Source organism: Scyliorhinus canicula, chromosome 8 (genome assembly GCF_902713615.1).
Source record: "Scyliorhinus canicula chromosome 8, sScyCan1.1, whole genome shotgun sequence".
Classification (NCBI taxonomy): Eukaryota; Metazoa; Chordata; class Chondrichthyes; order Carcharhiniformes; family Scyliorhinidae; genus Scyliorhinus; species Scyliorhinus canicula.
In genome coordinates, this window is record NC_052153.1 from 45,683,627 (window position 1) to 45,706,526 (window position 22,900).

The window sequence follows — 22,900 nt, forward strand, 5'->3', positions numbered from 1 at the left end:
TGTTGGGCTTTTTACATATTGGATCAGAAAGGTGTCCGTTTCCTATCAAAGCAACTCAATTCCCCTATCCCCTTTAATAACCTTTGTTGTCACAAATAGGCTTACATTAACACAGCAACGAAGGTACTGTGAAAAGCCCCTAGTCACCACACTCCAGCGCCTGTTCGGGTACACTAAGGGAGAATTCAGAATGCCCAAATTGCCTAACAGCACATCTTTCGGGACTTGAGGGAGGAAACCGGAGCACCCGGAGGGAACCCACGCAGACACGGGGAGAATGTGCAGACTCCGCTCAGACAGTGACCCAAGCCGGTAATCGAACCTGGGATCTTGGCGCTGCAAAGCAACAGTGCTAACCACTGTGCTACCACGTCACCCCACTCTTACCCATCTCTCATTAATATCAGAGTAGTCATCTGATAATGACCGATGGCATCACATATGATTAATCTCCCATTTTTTTAAACTCAATTATTGGCACTATCCTAATTTATTGGTACGTTTCTTCTTCCACCTCCCTTCCGCTATTAGGTGGCCTGTAGACTGCACTATTAGATCCTTTATCACCTCTTATTAACTTTTATCTCTATCCTTATGGATTCTGTTTTTGTTTGGCTAATAGTTTTGTTATACTGCTGGACAAGTCTAGGGACAGTGGCTGAAAATTTGTAATTGGTTTTACCTAAATTACTTGGCATCTGCTGGTTAGCTGTTGCATCCGCCGAGCCGGTCTGATTTGATCGTGCTGCTGTCGAATGACCCTTTTCTGCTTTTGTAGCACTGTTCTCCTGATTCAGGAGCCTCTCTGCCGCTGCGGCCGCTGCAGCTGCCTTCTTGGCTTCCTTCTTCTGCCGCCCGGATTTCACAGGGCGCGCCAACATTCTCACCATACGGGGGAAGGAATTTAGCACCTGGATAGAACCTTGCTTGATCTTTTCAGCCTGAGCTTCTGCGTTTCCAAATTCATCGGTAGAAGAGACTTTGTACAGAGGCAGCACGTGGAGCTGTTCATCGTCTGGTAGTTGGCCAATAACCCGATTGTCTTCTTTGGTAAGTGTACAAACCTGCACAAATTGGAGGAAAACATCATTCATCAATTTGGTAATCAGTGATAATAATAATAATCTTTATTAATCAGGGTAGGTGGATTGGCCACACTAAATTGCCCCATAATTGGAAAAAAAATGAATTGGGTACTCTAAATTTATTTTTTAAAAGATTAATGTCACAAATAGGCTTACGTTAACACTGCAATGACGTTACTGTTAAAATTTCCTACATTTTGTTGTTGTGCAACTTAAAGATGCGAAACTCCAATGCAAATGGAAATCTACACTCCAGGAAGTGGGGAAAATCCAACTTTGAAGCTCTAACACCTTCAGCATTTTACCAACACTACAGATCAACTTATTTTCACATTGGGAAAACACAAGGGAAGAGGTCACACAACAAAGGATTGTCCAACAATGTAGATACAACTTAGTTTGTACAATTTAACCAATGCAAATTCTGTCCTTTTTCTGAATTTCTGAAGCTTTTGGCACTGTGGAGGTAGCTCGAAGCAGTAAGAGAGCTCTGACCAATAATATCAGTACAGTAACAGGCAGGAAGGAAGGCACAGTATTTGAACATCATTGCTTGGCAATATAAATCTTCCCAGGAACAAATACTATGATGGACACCCAGAAATTATTTACATAATTTTTCCCTCCAAAAGTCCTGAAGTGGTCCTGTGATATGAATGCAGCATTTAAGCTTTAATAACTAGCTGTAAATTTCTGTAATGTTTGGACAACCTTGTGAGCAGTACTACTCCAGATTCTCAATATGTCATCTTGAAATGCAAATTGTAAAATTCATCCCATACACTTTTGCTTACTTTTGTTCTTTAAATTTGTTTGTTTTGTTTTAAATCTACCACTTTGCATTGCTTCATGTACCAGCGACACTCTTAAATTTAAATCATGCTGCAAGCCATTTATTAATTTCTAGAAGTGAGGCTGTGATTCACAGCTTCCACAAAACAGCTGCAGCCTTGATTCATTCATCTCCCTTCATGGATCAGAGCAGTGGCAGACTGGGTCTAAAAATATTGGTTGCCAGGAGACAAAGGGGGCCCACCCACAACTACAATGCTATCATTTAATTTTCATAACGAATAACTAAAATTTTCAAAAAATACACATGCAAAAAAGGTACAATTAAAATTTTTGTGGGAAAAATGTGTATTTCTTAGTAATTACAGTGTACATGTACTGTACATATTACTGGCAGTAGATACCAAATGTAAATACAGAATGTTATAATTGAATTTTTTATTTATTTTTTTAAATTTTAAGTAATTGGTTGATATTTTTAAATAGTTTATTGCACAATTTACACATTAACAGATAGTTCAAAAGCACAATAGAGCATTGCATGCAGTCCACTATATTAAGAGCAATCGTTTGTGTTCGCTAGATGATTGTGCGAATCTGCCAATAATTGCTTCTGCATCCAATTCATCTAACAATTCCTTTTCAATGGATAGCAACATGTATGATTCCAAATTCTCCTCAGACAGCGAATTTCTTAACCTTGTCTTTATGATCTTTAGCTTTGAAAATGTCCTCTCATATTGGACTTGAGTAACTGATAGTGTGCAGATGACTTTATAAAGTTCATAAAGGTTATCATATGCCTTGTCATGAGGTCTGTTGGATGCCAGAATTTTTAGTACACACGATGGGCAAGTGCTGCAAATTTTACAATTGTTGCAACTGGAATCCATATTCTCACCATCATTAAGCAATAGCTTTAATACATCAAAGTTTGAAGCAAAAGAAAACAATTCCAATATTACTTGATCTTTGCTGATTTGTGGAAACAGCTTAATAATACCTTCCAATGCTTCATCTTCAAGGCCCTTCTCTGCAATAGTTTTAAACTTTGCTGGGTCCAAGCAGGACAAATCTTTATACAACTGTTTGTGTTGTACAAAGCGTGATTCTAGTGACTGGACAATGCGGTCCATTATTAGGTTAAACACATTTACTCGAAAATCAGCTAGAGAATCTGAGGAATTTCTTTCATCATCAATAAGCTCATCTGCCATTCTTTTCTTCTTCCTCTGCCTCTTAACTGGCAATGCTGTTTCCAACGCATCAATTTCCAATGTTTGATTTTCATCCATATTCATCTGTGAAATCCTGTCATTACATTTATTTACAAATTCCAAAGCCTTGCTGTGAACGTTATCAAATGTTCTTGTCAGTTCCTTCAACATTGTTGTAGCTGAATCTACCAAACTCCATGCAGTAAACATATCTTTTTTTTTAAAATAATTTTTATTGGAATTTTTTGAAAAATATATATCAACAGAACAATAATACCAATAACAATAATAAACACCCCCCGGCACCCGTAACAACGCATAAAATAACCCCCCCCCCCAAACCCAATAAACAACAAAATAAATTAACAATAAGCAAATTAACTTAAACACTATCCCCCTAAACCCCCCCCCCCCCCCCGCCGCCCCGCCCCCGGTTCCCCCCCTCCCCCCCGGGTTGCTGCTGTTGCTGACCTAGTACCTTATCGTTGAGCCAGAAAGTCGAGGAAAGTCTGCCACCTCCTAACGAACCCTTGTACCGACCCCCTCAGGGCGAATTTGACCCTCTCCAGCTTAATGAATCCCGCCATGTCATTGATCCAAGTCTCCACGCTCGGAGGTCTCGCATCTTTCCACTGCAGCAAGATCCTCCGCCGGGCTACTAGGGATGCAAAGGCAAAAACATCGGCCTCTTTCACCTCCTGCACTCCCGGCTCCACCCCAAATATCGCGAGTCCCCAGCCTGGCTTGACCCTGGATCCCACCACCCTCGACACCGTCCTCGCCACCCCCTTCCAGAACTCCTCCAGCGCCGGGCATGCCCAGAACATATGGGCATGGTTCGCTGGATTCCCCGAACACCTGACGTACCTGTCTTCGCCCCCAAAGAACCTACTCATCCTAGATCCGGACATGTGGGCCCAGTGCAGCACCTTGAACTGGATGAGACTAAGCCTCACACATGAAGAGGAGGTGTTCACCCTCTCCAGGGCGTCCACCCATGTCCCCTCCTCAATCTGCTCCCCCAGCTCCACCTCCCACTTATCCTTCAGCTCCTCTACCGACGCCTCCCCCACCTCCTGCATTACCTGGTAGATGTCAGACACCTTCCCATCCCCGACCCACACCCCCGAAAGCACCCTATCCCTTACCCCCCGCGGGGGCAGCAAAGGGAACCCCTCCACCTGTCGCCTAGCAAACGCCTTGACCTGAAGGTACCTAAACATATTCCCCGGGGGGAGCTCAAACTTCTCCTCCAGTTCACCAAGGCTCGCTAACCTCTCGTCAATGAACAGGTCTCCCAACTTCCTAATGCCCACCCTGTGCCACCCCAGGAACCGACCATCCATGTTCCCTGGGACAAACCGGTGGTTCCCCCGCAGCGGGGCCTCCACCGAGCCCCCCACTTCCCCCCTGTGTTGCCTCCACTGCCCCCAAATTTTGAGGGTAGCCGCCAACACCGGGCTCGTAGTGTACCTCGTTGGAGGGAGCGCCAGCGGCGCCGTTACCAGTGCCTTCAGGCTCGTGCCTCCACAGGACGCCATCTCCATCCGTTTCCATGCTGCCCCCTCCCCATCCATTACCCACTTACGTACCATCGAGACGTTAGCCGCCCAATAGTACCCAGAGAGGTTGGGCAGCGGCAGCCCCCCTCTATCCCTGCCCCGTTCCAAAAATACCCTCCTTACCCTCGGAGTCCCGTGCGCCCAAACAAATCCCAGAATGCTGCTGTTCAGCCTCCTAAAAAAGGCCCTCGGAACGAAAATGGGGAGGAACTGAAACAAAAACAAAAACCTCAGGAGCACCGTCATTTTAACGGGCTGTACTCTACCCGCCAACGACAACGGCAGAATGTCCCATCTTTTAAATTCCTCCTCCATCTGCTCCACCAACCTAGTAAAATTGAGCTTGTGCAGAGTCCCCCAACTCCTAGCCACCTGAACCCCCAGGTACCTAAAACCCCTCGCTGCCCTCTTTAGCGGGAGCCTACCAATCCCCCCTCCTGATCTCCCGGGTGTACCACAAACAGCTCACTCTTGCCCAGGTTCAATTTATATCCCGAGAAACTCCCGAACTCAGCAAGAATCTCCATCACCTCCGGCATTCCCCCCACCGGGTCTGCTACATACAACAGCAAGTCGTCCGCATACAGTGACACTCGGTGCTCCTCCCCACCTCGCACCAAACCCCTCCACCTCCTCGACTCCCTGAGAGCCATGGCAAGAGGCTCTATTGCCAACGCAAAAAGGGGGACGGGGGCACCCCTGCCTCGTCCCACAGTGGAGCCTGAAGTACTCGGACCTCCTCCTATTTGTCGCTACACTCGCCATCGGGGTCTCATACAGCAACCTCACCCATTTAATAAACCCCACCCCAAACCCGAACCTCTCCAACACCTCCCACAAGTACCCCCACTCAACCCTGTCAAAGGCCTTCTCCGCGTCCAATGCCACCACAATTCCGCCTCTCCTTCTGCTGCCGGCATCATTATCACATTTAGCAGCCTTCGCACGTTAGTGTTCAGCTGCCTCCCCTTCACAAAGCCCGTCTGATGTACCACCTCCGGCACCCAGTCCTCTATTCTAGTGGCCAAGATCTTCGCCAGCAACTTGGCGTCTACATTCAGCAGTAAAATCGGCCTGTATGATCCGCACTGCAAGGGGTCCTTATCACGCTTCAGGATCAGGGAGATTAGCGCCCGAGACATCGTCGGGGGCAGAACACCCCCCTCCCATGCCTCGTTGAAGGTCCTAACCAACAGGGGGCCCAGCAGGTCCGCGTATTTCTTATAAAATTCAACCGGGAACCCATCCGGTCCCGGCGCCTTCCCCGACTGCATGTGGCCAATCCCACTGACCAGCTCCTCCAACTCGATCGGCGCCCCCAGTCCCTCCACCTGCACCCTTGGAAATCAGAGAATGTCCAAAAAACTCTCCATTCCCCCTCCCACCGCCGGCGGCTCCGACCGGTACAGTTCCCTATAAAAGTCCCGAAAGACCTCATTGACCTCTGCCCCCTGCCGCACCACATTCCCATCTCTATCCTTCACTCCACCAATCTCCCTAGCCGCGTCCCGCTTACGACGCTGATGCGCCAGCATCCTGCTCGCCTTCTGTCCATACTCATAGACCACTCCCTGCGCCTTCCTCCACTGTGTCTCCGCCTTTCTGGTGGTCAATAAATCAAACTTGGCCTGCAAGCTACGCCGCTCCCCCAGCAATCCCTCCTCCGGGGCTTCCGCGTACCTCCTATCCACACTCAACAGCTCCTCTACCAGTCTCTCCCTCTCCCTCCTCTCCTATGGACTCGGTTGGAGATCAGCTCCCCCCTAATCACTGCCTTCAGAGCCTCCCACACCATCCCCACCTGGACCTCCCCAGTGTCATTGACCTTGAGGTACCTCTCGATACATCCCCGAACCCTCCTACACACCTCCTCATCAGCCAACAACCCCACGTCCAGACGCCAAAGCGGGCGCTGGTCCCGCACCTCCCCCATCTCCAGATCCACCCAATGCGGAGCATGGTCCGAAATCGCAATAGCCGAATACTCGGCCTCCTCCACCCGCGGGACCAGTCCCCTGCTCAAAACAAAGAAATCAATACGGGAATAAACCGTGTGCACATGGGAGAAAAAAGAGTACTCCCGAGCCCTCGGCCTCCCGAACCTCCAGGGATCCACTCCTCCCATCTGGTCCATAAACCCCTCAACACCTTGCCCGCCGCCGGCCTCCTGCCTGTCCTTGAACTAGAACGATCCAGTAGGGGATCCAGCACCATATTGAAGTCCCCCCCATGATCAAGCCCCCCACATCCAGGCCAGGAATGCGGCCCAACATACGCCTCATGAAACCAGCATCATCCCAATTTGGGGCGTACACATTAACCAACACCATCCTCTCCCCTTGCAGCTTACCGCTCACCATCACATATCTGCCGCCACTATCAGCCACAACCTCAGACGCAGACGCCTCAAACGCCACCCTCTTCCCCACCAGGATCGCCGCCCCCCGGTTCTTCGAGTCGAGCCCTGAGTGGAAAACCTGCCCCACCCACCCCTTCCTCAGACGGACCTGGTCCGCCACCTTCAGGTGGGTCTCCTGGAGCATGGCCATGTCCGCCTTCAGCCCCTTCAGATGCGAAAACACCCGGGCCCGCTTAACCGGCCCATTCAACTCCCTCACGTTCCACGTAATCAGCCGGATCGGGGGCACCCCGCCCCCCTCGACTAGCCATAGCCCATCGACTGCTCGCCCCTGGCCAGCACCCATTCGCCCCGTTTCCCACGGTGATAGAACCTCACCCCGACCCGCACCAACTCCTCCCTGGCCAATCCAGCAGCAACCCGGTATCCCCCCCCCCCCCAGGCTAGGACCCCTCCTAGCCGCGACTCTCCCTCCACTGTACTCCCGTGAGCCAGCTGACTTCTGTTGACCCCGGCAGCTCCCGCTCTAACTCCGACCCCTCCCGATATGAGGTCCCCCTCCTCCCCTGCATCAGCTCATTGGCACCGCTTCAGCGCGGGAAACCCGGTCTAATAACCACGCCCCTCGCCACCAGCTCCACCCCCTTGCCCCGCAGCACGGGATACCAGAGAAAAGCCCGCGCTTTCACACTGCCCCACCCCACCAACGCAGCTCCCAAACAGCAGTCCCAACCCAACCACCAACTCCGTACAAACAAAGACACAGATCAACCACAAACCCCAGTAACCCCCTTAGAACACAAAACCATAACCCACATCGTCCGAAAGCGAGAGAAAAAACAGAAACAAATGGAATAACCCGCTACAGCGTAGAAAATGATACAAAAATAGAGAAACTCCCACAGCCCCCAATCTCTAGTTCGAGTCCAACTTTTCAGCCTGCACAAGGGCCCATGCTTCCTCCGGGGACTCAAAGTAGTGATGCCGGTCCATGTAGGTGACCCACAGGCGCGCAGGCGGCAGCATGCCGAACTTCACCTGCTTTCCGTGGAGCACCGCCTTAGTCCGGTTAAACCTGGCTCTCCGCTTGGCCACCTCCGCACTCCAGTCCTGGTAGATACGCACTACCGAATTCTCCCACTTACCACTCCTCACCTTCTTGGCCCATCGGAGAACACACTCCCGGTCACTGAACCGATGGAACCGCACCAGCACGGCCCGCGGGGGTTCATTCGCCTTAGGCCGCCTGGCCAGTACTCTGTGGGCCCCCTCTAGCTCCAGGGGCAGATGGAAGGATCCTGCCCCCAACAGCAAGTTCAACATCACGGCCACATAGGCCGGCAGGTCCGACCCCTCCAGCCCCTCCTCGAGGCCCAGGATCCGCAGGTTCTTCCTCCGTGACCGAAGCTCCATCTCCTCGAACCGATCTTGCCACTTTTTATGAAGCGCCTTGTGTATCTCCACCTTCCCCACGAGGGCCGAAACCTCCTCCTCGCGCTCAGAGGTCCGCTGCTGCAACTTCAGTATCGCTGCACCCTGGGTTGTCTGGGTCTCCAGCAGCTTACTCGTCGTCACCTTCAGGGATTCCAACAACTCCCCTTTCAGCTCCGTCAAATAGCGCAGAAGGGCCGCCTGCTGCTCCTCAGCCCACTCCTCAGGGGCTCCACCGGCCGCCATTTTGTCCACCTTCCCCCGCTTTTCCAGGGGAGCTGCTGCCGGTTTTCTCCTCGCTCCATTTCGAGTCTACACCATAAATCCCGGGGGGGTTTTGCTCCAGACCCCTTTATCCACCGGGAATCGTCGAATCAGCGCCGTTTGGGGCCCTTAAAAGAGCCCACAAGTCCTATTAAAGCGGGAGCTGCCGAACATGCGGCTTAGCTCCGCATAGCCGCAACTGGAAGTCCCGCAGTAAACATATCTAAACCACTTGTCTGTAGATAACTTGATAACGTGGTTGTATAGACAAGTAAGTAAATGCTGTCAATATGGTTTCAAACTTTAGAAGACTTTGAAATAAAACATTTGCTTCATGTTATGTTTTTGCATCAAATTTTTCTGAATCTTGTATCATTGATAAGCATGTCAATAGATTTACGAAAGTACTGGCAGCGGCATCATCAAAACGTCCAAATATAGTTGTTGCTGCATTGGATTTTCCTGACCATCTGTTCTCACCAATTAGCTCTAATCGTTTCATTTTTTCTTGTCCTAGATGTTTTCCAACAATTTCTATCCATACCGCCATTCTCTTGGATGATGCTTTCACAAAAGTTGCTATATTCTGGAGAAAATTGAAAAAAGAAACTGCAGGCACACAACATTTTGTTGTTTCAGTTATCACCAAATTCAAGACATGGGCATAGCACCATATATAAACATGTTGATCAGCCACATCAGCAATTTTACTTTGTAAATCATTATACTGCCCATGGTAGCTTGCAGTGCCATCTGTGCTATCAGATAAACATTTTTGGGGGTCAATTTTAAGATGCTGTAATGTTTCAATCAATAGATCAAAAAGTCCCTGTCCTGTACCATCATTACTTGGCACAACTGAAAGTAGTCGCTCACAGATAATACCTTTAAGCACATACCGAATAATAATGCTAAACTGATCGATGGATGAATTATCCTGTGTTAAATAGACATAATATTTTGCTTGAGAAACTTCATGTCTAATTCTTTCTTGTATCATATTCTTCATAATTTTGATTAACATGTTTATAGTTGTTTTACTCAGGTATGTAACAAGTCCACCACGGCCTTTACTTTGAGCCTTTCCTTGCTGCTCTAATCGTTCGATTCTTTGTTTAGACTTGTTTTGCACTGCAGAAACGTGAGCTGCCATAATGGGGTCATATTTTGCCATCAACTGCACTGTAGCTAAAAAACTGCCATGATTCAGAACCTCATTATCTAGAGTGTAGGCCGATTAATTTCTGTGACCTCGAAAAGGAAGTGCTTGCTTGCCTAACATCTTTATGATGTCTATAATCCTCATGACAATACTTCTCTGCTTCAATACTTCTTCTTTCCTTTTAATTAGTGATGCTGCAAAAAATTTATCTAAGGTGCCATCATTAACCACACTAATATATTGCTGAGAATTTCTGACATGTGTTGTTGTCGATTCATGTAAAGTCAAGCTCTGGCTAATACGCCTGTAGTCACTAAAGCCACGTACAAAGGGTGATGGATTACAAGTGTTGGGAAACTCAAAGGCTAAGCAGTATGAACAATATAAGCATCTATTTTCTTTGTTATATGTTAGCCATTTTCTTGGGACTGAGTCATTCATAATTTTCCTCTCATACAAACGAGCATCAAATGGCAGATCATCAAGTGGCTGAAGTGGATGTTCAGCAAAAAACTGTTTTAGCTTTGCTCGTGATGGATATTGGAAGATTCCAGTAATTGATCTTTCATTTTCTTGTGTAGGTTCATTTACAGGATGTGCTTCAGAAACCAAGTCATTTATTCTTGAAGGAATATCTGATTTCCTGTCACTAGTTGAAGCTATGTGTTCAGATGTTGCAACTACAGGCAGTACAGATACCGGAACAAGGAAGCCAGAAGAAATATTGGGCCTGGGTTGATTAGTAATGGATGCACTTGTATTTGTCTCTACATTCAAAGTAGCTCTTCTCTGTTCTTGTAACTCGCATGTCATTGCATCATCACCATGAGCATTGTTTCTTGCTTCTTGATTATTTGTTGCAGAACTGAATATTGATGTGGATTGTGCTTGTGGTATTATAAACTCTGTAATAGGTGTGTATCGCTTGGCTGATTCCTTCCTTTCTGCTTCTTTTTGTTCTTTGCGTTTTAGTGATCCAGGTTTATGCTTTTTCTTTTCCATGCTGGTAGGGGTAATATTCCTGAAATTAAAACTTAATTAAAAATAGCCCACATTGGGAAAAATGAATATTGATGATTCAAGAATAACTTGAAGGAACGCCAGATAAACCCCTACTTAATAAAAAATATAAAATAACTTACTTACACTTCAATAGGCTATGTTCATTAGTCAATACTACTGTGGCCTATGCAGCTTCAGAAGAGGAGACAATCCACTGTCCAGTGTTCACACCAGCAAGCAACTGAGACAACTGTTGAAACTTAGAAGTTTGGTCCGACTATAGTAAGACATTAAGAATGGTCCCACGACCAAAGTTAACATGTCCAGTTTGATACCAGTGTAGTGTTACAAGTCGCAACCCTTTGAGTTTACCGATCATGGCTTATCACTTCAATATCTTTGAACTCAAGATTCACGGTCAAAGGTACCGCTTCTCCTTTTCGGTGATCTCACAACCCTATGTACTGCTTGATATCCTTTCAAGTTGCCGACCATCTCAAATCACGAACTGTAACTTTATCTTTAAATTCACACACTCTTGCTGAAAATGTGGATTTCCAACTATGTCCGACCCGGGTGAACCAGCCCCCCCCCCCCCTCCTTTTCACATCCGTTTAACACTGCTTCGTTCCTTCATACACTGAGTGACTTTTTGTTTGTTTCTTTATTGCATTTTTATTTGGTATTGCTCTTTTTAAAAACAATTATATTTTATTAAGTTAGAATACAAATCTCAGGAAAGAAGTTGGAGATTTATTTATCTAATTAATTATAATTTTTAAGGGCCCTTCAGAGATTCACGGGCCCCTTCTTGGCTCTCCAGGCCCCGGACCGATGTACCGGCTGAACCAAGACTACTGCTTGATATCCTTTGAAGTTGCCAACCATCTCAAATCACGAATTGTAACTTTATCTTTAAATTCACACACTCTTGCTGAAAACATGGAATTTCCTTAATTATGCTCGACCCGGGCCCCCCTATTCCACATCCTTCCACTACCTCCCCTGCTTCGTTCCTTTTCATGCATTGCTTATTTGTGTCCTGTTCTCTTTTTTCTCTTATTCCTTTTTATTACTAAAACAGTTGTCTGTGTTTGTTTCTTTATTGCATTTTTATTTGATATAGGGAGCCCACATTATCAGGGGCCCACTTGCCATCGGGCAAGCTGACACCCTGGCCAGTCCGCCACTGGATCAGAGATTCTAAATGCTGAAATCCCAATGTTTGCAAACATCAACTACATCAAAGAGAGGTAAGTGCTTTTGCAATCACACGCTTGAATATCTGAGAGGTCTAAACACAGGTCATATCTGTCCTCTTTCCAGGAATGGACATAAGCTTCCAGGTAAGTGTTACAGTGAAATTCTTTTTCACTGCCCTGTCTGGACTGCTCTCTGGGTGTCTTTAAGACAGAGATACATAGGTTCTTAATTAATAAGGGGATATGGGGTTATGGCGAAAAGGCAGGAGAATGGGGTTAAGAAAAATATCACCCATGGTTGAATGGTGGAGCAGACTTGATGGGCCGGGTGGCCTAATTCTGCTCCTTTGTCTTATGGTCTCTAGCTTTCAGATAGGGGTCTCTTTTCTGGGTGGAGACTCCCTTTAGTCCAGGAGGTCCCCGTGAGGAGTTGGTTTAGTTGGGGGGCCTCTGTGGGGGTTCCTTCAGTTAGGGGGCCCCTTGGGAGATCCCTTTAGTTAGGGGATCCCTGTGGGGGGTTCCTTTAGATAGAGGGTCACTGTGGGGGTCCCTCTAGTTAGGTGCTGCTTTTGGGGGTCCCTTTAGATAGGGGGTATATGTGGGGGAGTTCTCCCATTTTGGGGGCATCTGGGGAGGGATGTGTGTGGGGGTCTGGGAGAGGAGGGATGGGCAGGTAGTGCATTGTGGGGGGAGGGAGAGTGGCCCTCAGATGGGCTTTGGCGGCAACTCCCTTAAGAGGTTACCCCCTTGGCCCACCGCGAGGACCACCACGTCAAGCTTGTTGGTCAGACCTGTAGTTATCCCCACCCACATGATTCCCGGCCCAGGAGACTGAAGAATCACAGAGGGACGGGGAACCGAGTGCCTGGCCCGCTAAATGGCGTGCAGATGCAAACCTCAATCATGGCGCCAGCGGGGGTCAGAGCATCACGGTCGGATTGGCGCCCAGCGATTTGCAGCCAGTGAGGTACTTTTCAAGAGTAGTCATTGCTGTGATGTAGGAAAGGCAACAACCAAATTGCCCACAGCAATCTTGAACGGACAGTAAAGTGATAATGACCAGCTACTCTTTGCAATGTGGATTAAGAGATAAATATTGGCCAGGATACAAAGGATAACTCCACCCTTCTTCTTTGAAACAATGCCCATGGGTTATTTTACATCAACCTGAGGGAGTAGACAAGGCCCAGTATACCATCTTGTCTAAAGGATGGCACCCACAATAGTGCAGCACTCCCTCAATACAGTACTGGAGTGCCAGCTTTAGTTTTTGTGCATAAGTCCTCAAGTGGAACCTGAACCCAGAACCATCTCGCTCAAAAGCAACAGTGCTACCAATTGACCAATGGCTGGTAATATTGCCAGACATCACTGCCAGTGTTTTAGTCTGTATAGGTTATCGTGATACAGGAGCTACTTAATATTCCCAGAAGCTCTAGATGTCACAAACCTACATCTCTATGCACAATCTACCAGACATCCAAGTTGTCAAATAAGTTCTGGAGCACATGTCTTTAGTACTATTGTCAGAATATTGTCAGGACTCGTGGCCTTTTCAGTGTCCAGTGCCTTTGGTATCACCTGGAGTGAATCGAATTGGCCGAAGACTGGCATCTGTGCTACTGAAGACTTCTGGAGGAGGCCAAAATGAATCATCCACTCAGAACTTCTGCCTGAAGGTTGTTGTGAGTGCTTCAATATTATGCGCTAGGCATCCACATTATTGAGGATGGGGACATTTGTGGAGCCTACATCACCAGTGAGTTGTTTAATTGTCCACCATTAAATTATTGAAACGGCCAGAGCAAATCATGTGACCTTTGTTATTTTGAGCTTCAAACAGTCCCACATCCCAAGTGAATGCCTAATGAAATATGGACATTCACAGCCATCTGGCCAATACCTTGTAAGTGGGAGATTCTAACAGAGAGAAGGACTCCTAATCTGTTCTAACTTTGAGTTCATCCAACAGCCAACCTCCTGGAAATTCAACCTCACAGCTTACTGTGAATTCTTTGCTTTAACAGATCTTCACTTCAACTTTAAAGCATGGAATTTATCTAAGAAACTACAGGCCTGCCACAAAAGCGACTGAGACAATTATAAGCTGCAACAATATTTTGCCTTCAGAGATAATATTTGCATGTGAGGCAAGTGAGTGAAACATTGCATTATTATTGGGGTAAGCAGGTGAGAATAATTAACCTTTATTTTAAAACACAAAAATCATGTTGATTAAATTATTTAATTGGGTCTTTAACCCTGGGGGTGAGAAAACAACCATCTCTTGCCTACACACATACTGATCATGGGCAGTAAAAGAGAACTGTTACAGTCTGTGATACTAGTTTGATGTCACATGTATTATTGACTGAGTTACTATAGATAATTGAGTTAAATTTGGGTTATTAAATGCCGGTGACTGAGTTAAACATGGTTTTTGATTTAAATCCAGATGATTTGAATTTAAGTGAAGGTGAATAGCTTAAGTGCAGGTGAATAGCTTGGACGGTCAGTGATTAGAACAAAATACTTGATAAGAGAATTAGTACCTACCACTGTGCTGCCATTCTGCATGTTGTGCAAATCCCTATGAGCGTGAGCACAAAAATCTACACAAGCAGTGACCCCTGAGAATGGATGACCTTCCACCTGGCCAAGTCGGCAGTCTATTGCCCTCTGCTCAAATTCAACCTGCAAAACAAAAGGATAAAACATTGTAATAAAACAACTTTCCCATTATTTCCTTTTATTTAATTCTCTGCCAGTTTCCCGTGTATGCAATCATACATTGAGTTTCCTGCGCCCCAGGTTTGCGATGCACAAGGTGATACTGAAGGGCAAGAAACGTTTTTTTATAATTGTACAAACAAGTTATTTTCTGTTGAGCTGCTCACAGCTTTACCGCAAAGCGCGATTTTGAATCACGCACACAATAGTGAACCAATCAGAACACAACTATGATTATATTGTGGAATCACTTGTTAAACTATGAACAGGATGCTTAACAAGCCCACATCTGTAACGCTCTTTATGCTCCTGTGCAGAACGTGTGCCTTTGTTGCTCGGTTCAGCTGGAGGTATCAGCGTGTTAATACACAGTGAAGGCACTGCTGCTGTTTTTTTACAAAGAGAACAATACAAACTGTATCAAAAACATTGCACCCTTTGTTTGGCATAATTTCCCCAATATTGGCATTTTATTGCAAACAATTGTAGAACTTAAAGTACAGATGGCGTTCCATACAAATAGAAATCCTGCGATTTAGCATGCAAGAACATCATGATAGAAGGCACAAAACAGGCCATGAATTCACAGTAATTAATCATTATTGGGAGTTTCTGCTAATTACACCCGTTTTTAGGTCTTTGAGGATGGTCCAAAAATGAACTGGAACTTTTGAGTATGAAGGTACCATTTAGTGCATTTTGATAGGGTTGAGATTTAAATTTTACTGTGGAGTTCACTACTCCACTCCAATCTAACTAGGAGTTTGTTTTCTATATTACTTAAAAGTCATTTTCGCTAAGATTACTCAGGAGTAATTGACATTGACTTGAAATGCTTACTTTTGTGGCACAGTGAGCTTGTAATGCAGAACAATGCCAGCAGCGCGGGTTCAATTCCCGTACCAGCCTCCCTGAACAGGCGTCGGAATGTGGCGACTAGGGCCTTTTAACAGTAACTTCATTGAAGCCTACTTGTGACAATAAGCTATTATTATTATTAAACCCATTTCTGGCGCTATTAAATATATTACATGATTTTTTTTAAAGGGAAACTTTGCCCAATTACACTGGCTCATGGCAGGTTTTGCATTCGACGACATGCAGATGGGTTTAGGTAGAAACCTAAGAAAATAAAACATTTCTCCAAACAGCCACAATTTTGGGCAGAATATGCACTGCAATCATCAATTACAGCCAAAGCAAAAGCTACCCCAGTGTATGGGAGTGCTTCCTGCTGGCCATTTGATAGGGGTTACTACCAACTTCTGAGCTTGATCTCAAACAGTGGTTAAAATGAATAATTTCTGTCAACTATGAGAAGGAAATCAAATCCTGAATATCAGCAGAATTCAGCTGGTGGCAATAGAAAGTATTATACAAACAAAATGTAATTAAGCTGTGGCTCTGAGACTGTGTGGTTCTCATATGACTGACATTTTGAAGGGTGGTTTGTCGAGTACAAGTACGTATTGGGTAGGCCCAGAAATCACAAAACCTACATTTCCGTCCTACATGTAACTCATATTACCTGTAAATCTTTCATATTTTGTAGTGTAGATAGATGCTGAATTGGGTAAAAATGTTATTTTACTTAAATGTTCTGTGCAACAAAATCGGTTTCCATTGTTTCACGAACCTGAGAAATGTTCTGGGTAAGATGCAGCTGAACGACAACAAAATATGTGTTTGGAGTTACATGATCGTATATAAATTGAAGCTATAATTTCAGGTGGCCGTTTACTCCTATATGCCTCTGTATCAATGGTAACTAATATAGGAGAAGAGCACAAACCTTGGGGATGGAGTGTGAAAATAGATCAATAGTCCACATGTGTGTATAGTACAAATACATTCTTAGTGACACAGGAGATGGAATGTGGACCAATGATTTGTGTGTGTTGTGACACCTCGTACTGTAGCGGGAGATGTGGAGGTCAGATTGGATTCTTCTGTGAACATTGCTAAGTAAGATTCTGTGGGCACAGGTAGTAGTTTTGAGAGTACATCTGTGACTGTGAGCAGATCATTGATGATACATGGTCGGTCCTGGAAATAGTCGCTCAGGCATGAGTTGTTACCCCATCACTGACGCTGGGTCAAAATCCTGGAGCTCCCTTCCTAACAGCACAGTGGGTATACCTACATCATGTGGTTTCAAGAAAGCAACTCACCGTCACTTTCTTAAGAGCAATTAGAGATGGGTAATAAAATGCTGGCCTAGCCAATGAAATATTTTTTTACAGACAGCTGAGTGAGCTAACCAGGGTAGGTTAGCAAGAAATATAGGAAAACAGTGAAGGGGGAAAGGATGAGGCAAAGGGACTGTGACTGGCTCACAGTAAACATTAAAAAGGCGTGGGATTTACTGTAGGAAAACAACATTTCAAGCAGATTGATCAAAGGGAAAATGGCAGATTTGTGGTGAATGGGTGTTTTTTAAGAGTGGGAGGTAATGCGTGGTAGTTTGTCCAAATAATCAATTTTGGGTCCATTACTTTTTCCTTCTAATTACTCAGCCAATTTTAGTACCAATTCATCACTTTCCTAAAATTCATGGTCTTCCACCTTCTTAATAAGCCTTCTGTGTGGCATTTTGTCGAATACCTTCTGAGTGTCCTTGCACTTGTGCTTAGAGTTTAAATGGATATGAAGAGAGTATTGGAATAAATATCTGCTGGTTAGGGTGTAATTAAGGGCTTAAACTGGAAAACTAATGTGTATTGTCTGGAAAAAGAAAGATTTACATTTCCATATAGCACCTTTCACAATCTCAGTATGCTCTCTCACTAAATAATACTTCTGAGAGGGCAGATAGGGGGCTGGATTCTCCCCACCTGGACGCCGAAATCGTGTTCGGCGATACAGCGGGGATCCAGTTTCCCACACAAAATCGGGACCGGCGTCGGTTCCGTGATTCTCCACCCCCCCCCCCTCCGAAAAGCGGTGTACTCCCAATTAGCCACCGCCTGAGGCCACTGCCTGAGGCCTGTCATGCTATTCTCCGTCCCTGACCAGCCGAATTCCCAATGGCGTGGACCACTCATGGTTCCACCGTCTGTGATAACCGCGTGGTGGCTGCGGACCCAGTCCGGGGCCGCCAAAGTCAGGTGAGGGCCGATAGGAGGGCAGAGGGGGGGCCTCATTCAGGACTGTGGCTATGAGTGAGGGCAGTCTGGGTCTGGCAAGCAGCCGATCACGGGCACTATTTTGGCGGCCCAGGCCCATGGTCTGAATCTGCCATGGAGCATGGCGAAGCCGCTGGAGGCCATCGCTCTGCTCTGACCCGGAAGTGCGGGAGGCCGTATCGGCAGCTGGAGCTGCGAGCTCCACGACAACAACAGCCTGCTAGCCCCTGCAAGGCTGTGAATCTGTGGCCATTTGACGCCAGTTTTCCTGGTGTAAAAGACAACAGTTTTCATGATGGTGTGGGACATTGTCCCAAAAACAGAGAATCCAGCCCAGGGTCTATGTTTAACTTCTCTCCTGCACGACCAATAGTGCAGCACTCTTTCAGTATCAGCCTGGATCACATGTGCACATCTCTGGAGCTTTCCACTGAGTGTTTACTTGTCTTAGCTGAGTGTAAGGTTGAAGATCACTATAGCTGGAAGCATCCAGTCCCGTTGCACACTCTCACATATATAACAACCAGCAGTCAATTATCTTTTCCAATTAAGAGAATTCTCCTACAATGCTCCTAGCGCACATCAGCACAGCCTGCTGCAGAACTGTGTAGCCAGAGTGGAAACATAAGTTCTTGCAGCATGACCTGGTATGCTGGGACAACAGAGGTGGCAGATGCTATTGAAGATTGAAGTAGGAATTAAGTTTTGATTAAGAGACAAAGGCAGCAAAGATCGAGAGCCAAGACCTTCAACAGTCAAGAAAGTTGTCAGGATTTGTGAACTAATTTTCCCTCATACCTCAGCATTTCTGCTGGAGGTTGTTGCCGTACATCTTCATTTTCCTCCGCTGTGTGTTCCTGCTACTCCTCTCTAAAGTCTAGGAGTGAGATCTTCTGGCTTTTCGCCCCGGAGGGATCTTTTGGGCCTGCGACAGTGTACCCCTGCCCTGCGTTTCCCGGAAAAATGGGGTGGATTCAATGGGAAATCCCATTGACAGCGGCGAGCAGATGATCCGACCGCTGGCATTCAAGAACATGCCGTGGGGAGGCCAGAGAATCTTGCCCTAGGAGTATACCTTTGTTGATTGTGAGGGTGTGCGTATGACTAGAGATGATTGAGTTGTACTCTTCACAAAACAATAATCAGAAAATTCCATGGTTGAGGCAAATGTAACATGTACACCTTGTTGAAATTTCTCCTCAAAACAATCGTGTTCACCTGAATGCAAACTTTGCCTGCAAGCTGATGGAACTCGTTGTACTTACAGGAAGCATGCTGTGGAGTGCCAGCTTCCACCAGTGACCTCAGGCTGCACCCACTGAGATGTGAGACATGAAGCATGCAGCTTTCTCACAGGCTCCTCCACATTAATCCGGGCTAGCAGATTCTAAGCAGTATAAAGTGATGCATCAAACAGTACTCACCTGGAACATGAAAACACAAAACAAAATATCCCATTCAGACTTATGGATCTTACAGACTATAAGGAATTCTTTTTCAATTGCTCTAGAGAATTTTTATAGGACAAAGAGCGGGACATTCAGCCCCTCGAACCCATTCTGCCACTCAGTTAGATCATATATTGCAACTCCATGTACACGCCTTAGTTCCATATCACTTAAGAGCCTTATCCAAACCACATCTATCTATCAATCTCAGTCATCACATTTTCTGGTGACTTCAGCATCTTTTTGGGAGAGGGGGTTCAAGATTTCTATCACAAGAAGTACTCGTTGTGATATCACCTATGAGTGGCCTGCCTCCAATTTTAAAGTTATGTCCCTTAACATTTTCTGCTTTTAACTCCTTCAACCTTGACAGGTTTATTTGGGGAATTGCGCCTTTGGATAATGGTGTGAAAAGGACAATACTGATTCAGCCCGCTGTTATCCAGTGATTGCAACATCAGTGGGTCAATTGTTACGATTCATTTTAAACCATCATCCAAAGGCAAAATTAGCCCACACCATGTCCTGCTCCATCTGAAAGTATTTTTAAAAATAGGCCTGAGAAGTCACATTTTGTGTCACTGTATCCACCAGTCTCAAAACTGATAGGATGTACGGGTAAATTCTGCAAGACTCTGCTTCCGCATCCTGTTCTGTCATTGGCGTTCCTGTCAGTCAAACCTTGGAACATTTATTTGCGTGGAAAAACGTTTTGTGAAATTAAACGAGGCAACCACTCACTTGGTTGTTGAAAGCTTCCGGGGCAAACCTCTTGTAAACAGGTGTCAGTAGGTTTGCCAAGTTCTGCAGATTCGACTCTAGGTTTTCCTCCTGAAGAGAAAGATATAAATTAATCGTCAGAAAAGGAAGTACTGAAAGATTGAAAAGTTTGCATTTCAGGGAGATTTCACAATCTGGCACTTCCTACAGGGAATGGTGTTCACAGGAAGCACCTCTTGGGAAGTCACAGAACAGCAGTCCATGATTTGGGTGGAATATTATGATTTGGGCACTTCTTATTTACCAACATGTCTTTGAAGACAGTGGCACAATTGTAGAATTACCCCTTAAATTCTTTTTATTTTGCAGTGGAAGAATACACAGGGTGATGAATAGCGTCTTTAATAGCTCTAACTGTTGTGAAGAAAATGTCATTATTTTAATATTTTTAGGGATTGTTGTGTTGTTCTGTGGAGTAGGTTTGTGGGGGCTGTGTGTGTGACTAATTTAATTAAGATGAAGACAAGTTGCGCTGCAAAGTTTAGAACATCAAAGGGTAGGTGGGAACAACAGGCATTTGAAGTGAATAGGCTGAGTTTGATGTTCTACAGGTAAATAAGACATGGGTCGAAATTTGCATTAGTAGATAAAAAAAGATTTGTTGTGTTCAGTTGTTAAATTTCAAGGGAAGTAAAAAGGAGGTTTACAACAGGGCAAAGGTCATAAATAAATACGGCAAAGTTATAAAATTTTATTTTCCCTGGAAGCTTTGGCCAAAAGGAGAACATAAAAGATTTTAATATCCTGGAAAAGGAAAATTGCAACAAAAAGGATAAGGACAATGGTAAAAGATGAAAGAGAAAATACTTTTAAAGAGAGTTTGGAGCTGTGTTAGGGGTTGGCCATGTAAGACCTCCTGCAGTGTGCTCTGTGTTAGGAGAGAGCTGTGAAAAGAATCACAGTGAAGCAGTTTTCAACCATACCAGAAAAATATCACTTTTTTTTCAAAAAGCAGGGTTTTGTTTAAAGGTTTTGGAATTTTCCACAGCAGAATGAGAGAGAAACCTGGCACATCCCTTCCCTACAGCAATAGTGGGTGCCTTGCGGTAAGATTACTTGAATTTCTTTTTTAGATTAAATATATGTAGGAACTGTTGCCTAAAGGGGTGTTTTTGTGAGTGTAAGTAGGAATCTTTTGGGAGGAATGTTTTGTAAGAATGTTAACCATGTAAATGTAATCTTGTGTGTTTATGTTTTCTTTTCTTTTGACAATAAATGTTTAATTTGATACTTAAAATCTCTAAGTGTTACGGGAATTTGTGGCCCTTGACTTCAGTACACATATCTTCTCATAATAAAATACAAATAGTTGTGATAGCTTGTCAGGTTTCCCTTTGGGATTTGGTTCGCGTGGCACTTACCACCTGCTGGATCCACAGAAAATCCATAGAATCCCTACAATGCAAAAGGAGGTCATTTGGCCCATCGAGTCTACACTGGCCCTCCAAAAGATCACTCTACCTAGGCCCACTCCCCCACCATATCCCCATAAACCCGCACATTGATCATGGCCAATCCACCTAACCTACACATCTTTGGACTGTGGGAGAAACCCAGAGCACCTGGGGGCAAGCCACACAGACACGGGAGAACGTGCAAAATTCACACTGACATCCAAGGCCAGAATTGAACCCGGGTCCCTGGCACTGTGAGGAAGCAGTGCTAACCACTGTACAGGCACACTACACCAGTTGATAGGGTGGTTAGTCCGAAACAACGGTAGGGACTGAAGGGATGTTGGAAATCACTGATAGCGAGGGAGCAACCAGAGCAACTGGATGCAAGAATCCCACTGGATGTCAACCAGAATTCAAAACCAGTGTGGTATTCACCCACCACAACAGTCTGGAGTGGGATTCATCCCTTGCACCTTCTCAATAGATTGGTAACAGGGCATTGAAAGGGTACCTCACTAGACATGTACCAGGTAGAACTACAACACAAGAGATTTGACTGTTACACCTCAGTACTCCAGATGTGAGGTGTTGCCCGTGCAAGGTTTCAAATCAAGAAATTGTGGACACAGTCCTTACATTTCACCCCATTTAAACTAATGGATGGAAAACAGGACTGCATGCACACCGCCTCCTATAATGCATTTTTGGTGAGTGAGCCTTTGCAGCTAGAACACCAAATGGTGGAATTCTACCCAAAATTCCAACCTGTGTGCACCACTGGCAGAGGAAGCCTCCAAAATGACCACTGGAAGGTGGAGAGACTTGCTGAATTACCACTGACCTCTTTGGAATCATCACCGAGTAGCCGGAATTTCCTGGGGGCTTTACTTCTTGCGAACTTGCATCCATTATAGTACATACTCCAGGAGCAGCCAAAGGAAAATGAAGCTCCGCACGTGTCTTGATTCAAACCTTGGCAAGCACATGTTCGCCTGTAAGAAAAAGTTAAGATTTAAGTTTAAGATAAGCTGCCTTTGTGTCTGGAGTTTAGATTTCAAATGGCCACACATCATCCCAACTTGGACATATATCTCCGATCTAATTACTGGGCCAAGATCCTGAAACTCCCTACTTTACCGTGTCTAAGCACCTTCACCTTTTGACCTGTGCAGGGGTCCTTCCTATTGATTCCCTTTTCCCGCCTTTCTTTATTTTTGGTTATAATTTTTATCCATGGATGCTTAATGGTTAACGCTCTAAGTCAAGCAGGGGAAATGACGAATTCAAAAGTTTGTGCTGACTTGTGAACAGCAGAACTCAAACTTTCGGGCACCCAAGAGATTG

At 45.5% G+C, this 22,900-nt stretch overlaps 1 protein-coding gene across 4 annotated transcripts in view; it reads right to left on the reverse strand.

The window, feature by feature from the left end:
* LOC119970213 (methylcytosine dioxygenase TET2-like) overlaps positions 1-22,900 on the reverse strand; it is a 174,336-nt gene that overhangs the window by 16,769 nt on the left and 134,667 nt on the right. For all 4 annotated transcript variants that reach the window (XM_038804468.1, XM_038804469.1, XM_038804466.1 and 1 more), the window contains 4 exons: positions 22,398-22,548; positions 20,121-20,210; positions 14,633-14,770; positions 683-1,064 (listed from right to left, as the gene is read on the reverse strand). In XM_038804468.1, the coding sequence (XP_038660396.1) occupies positions 683-1,064; positions 14,633-14,770; positions 20,121-20,210; positions 22,398-22,548 (761 nt within the window). The remainder of the gene's footprint in view (positions 1-682; positions 1,065-14,632; positions 14,771-20,120; positions 20,211-22,397; positions 22,549-22,900) is intronic.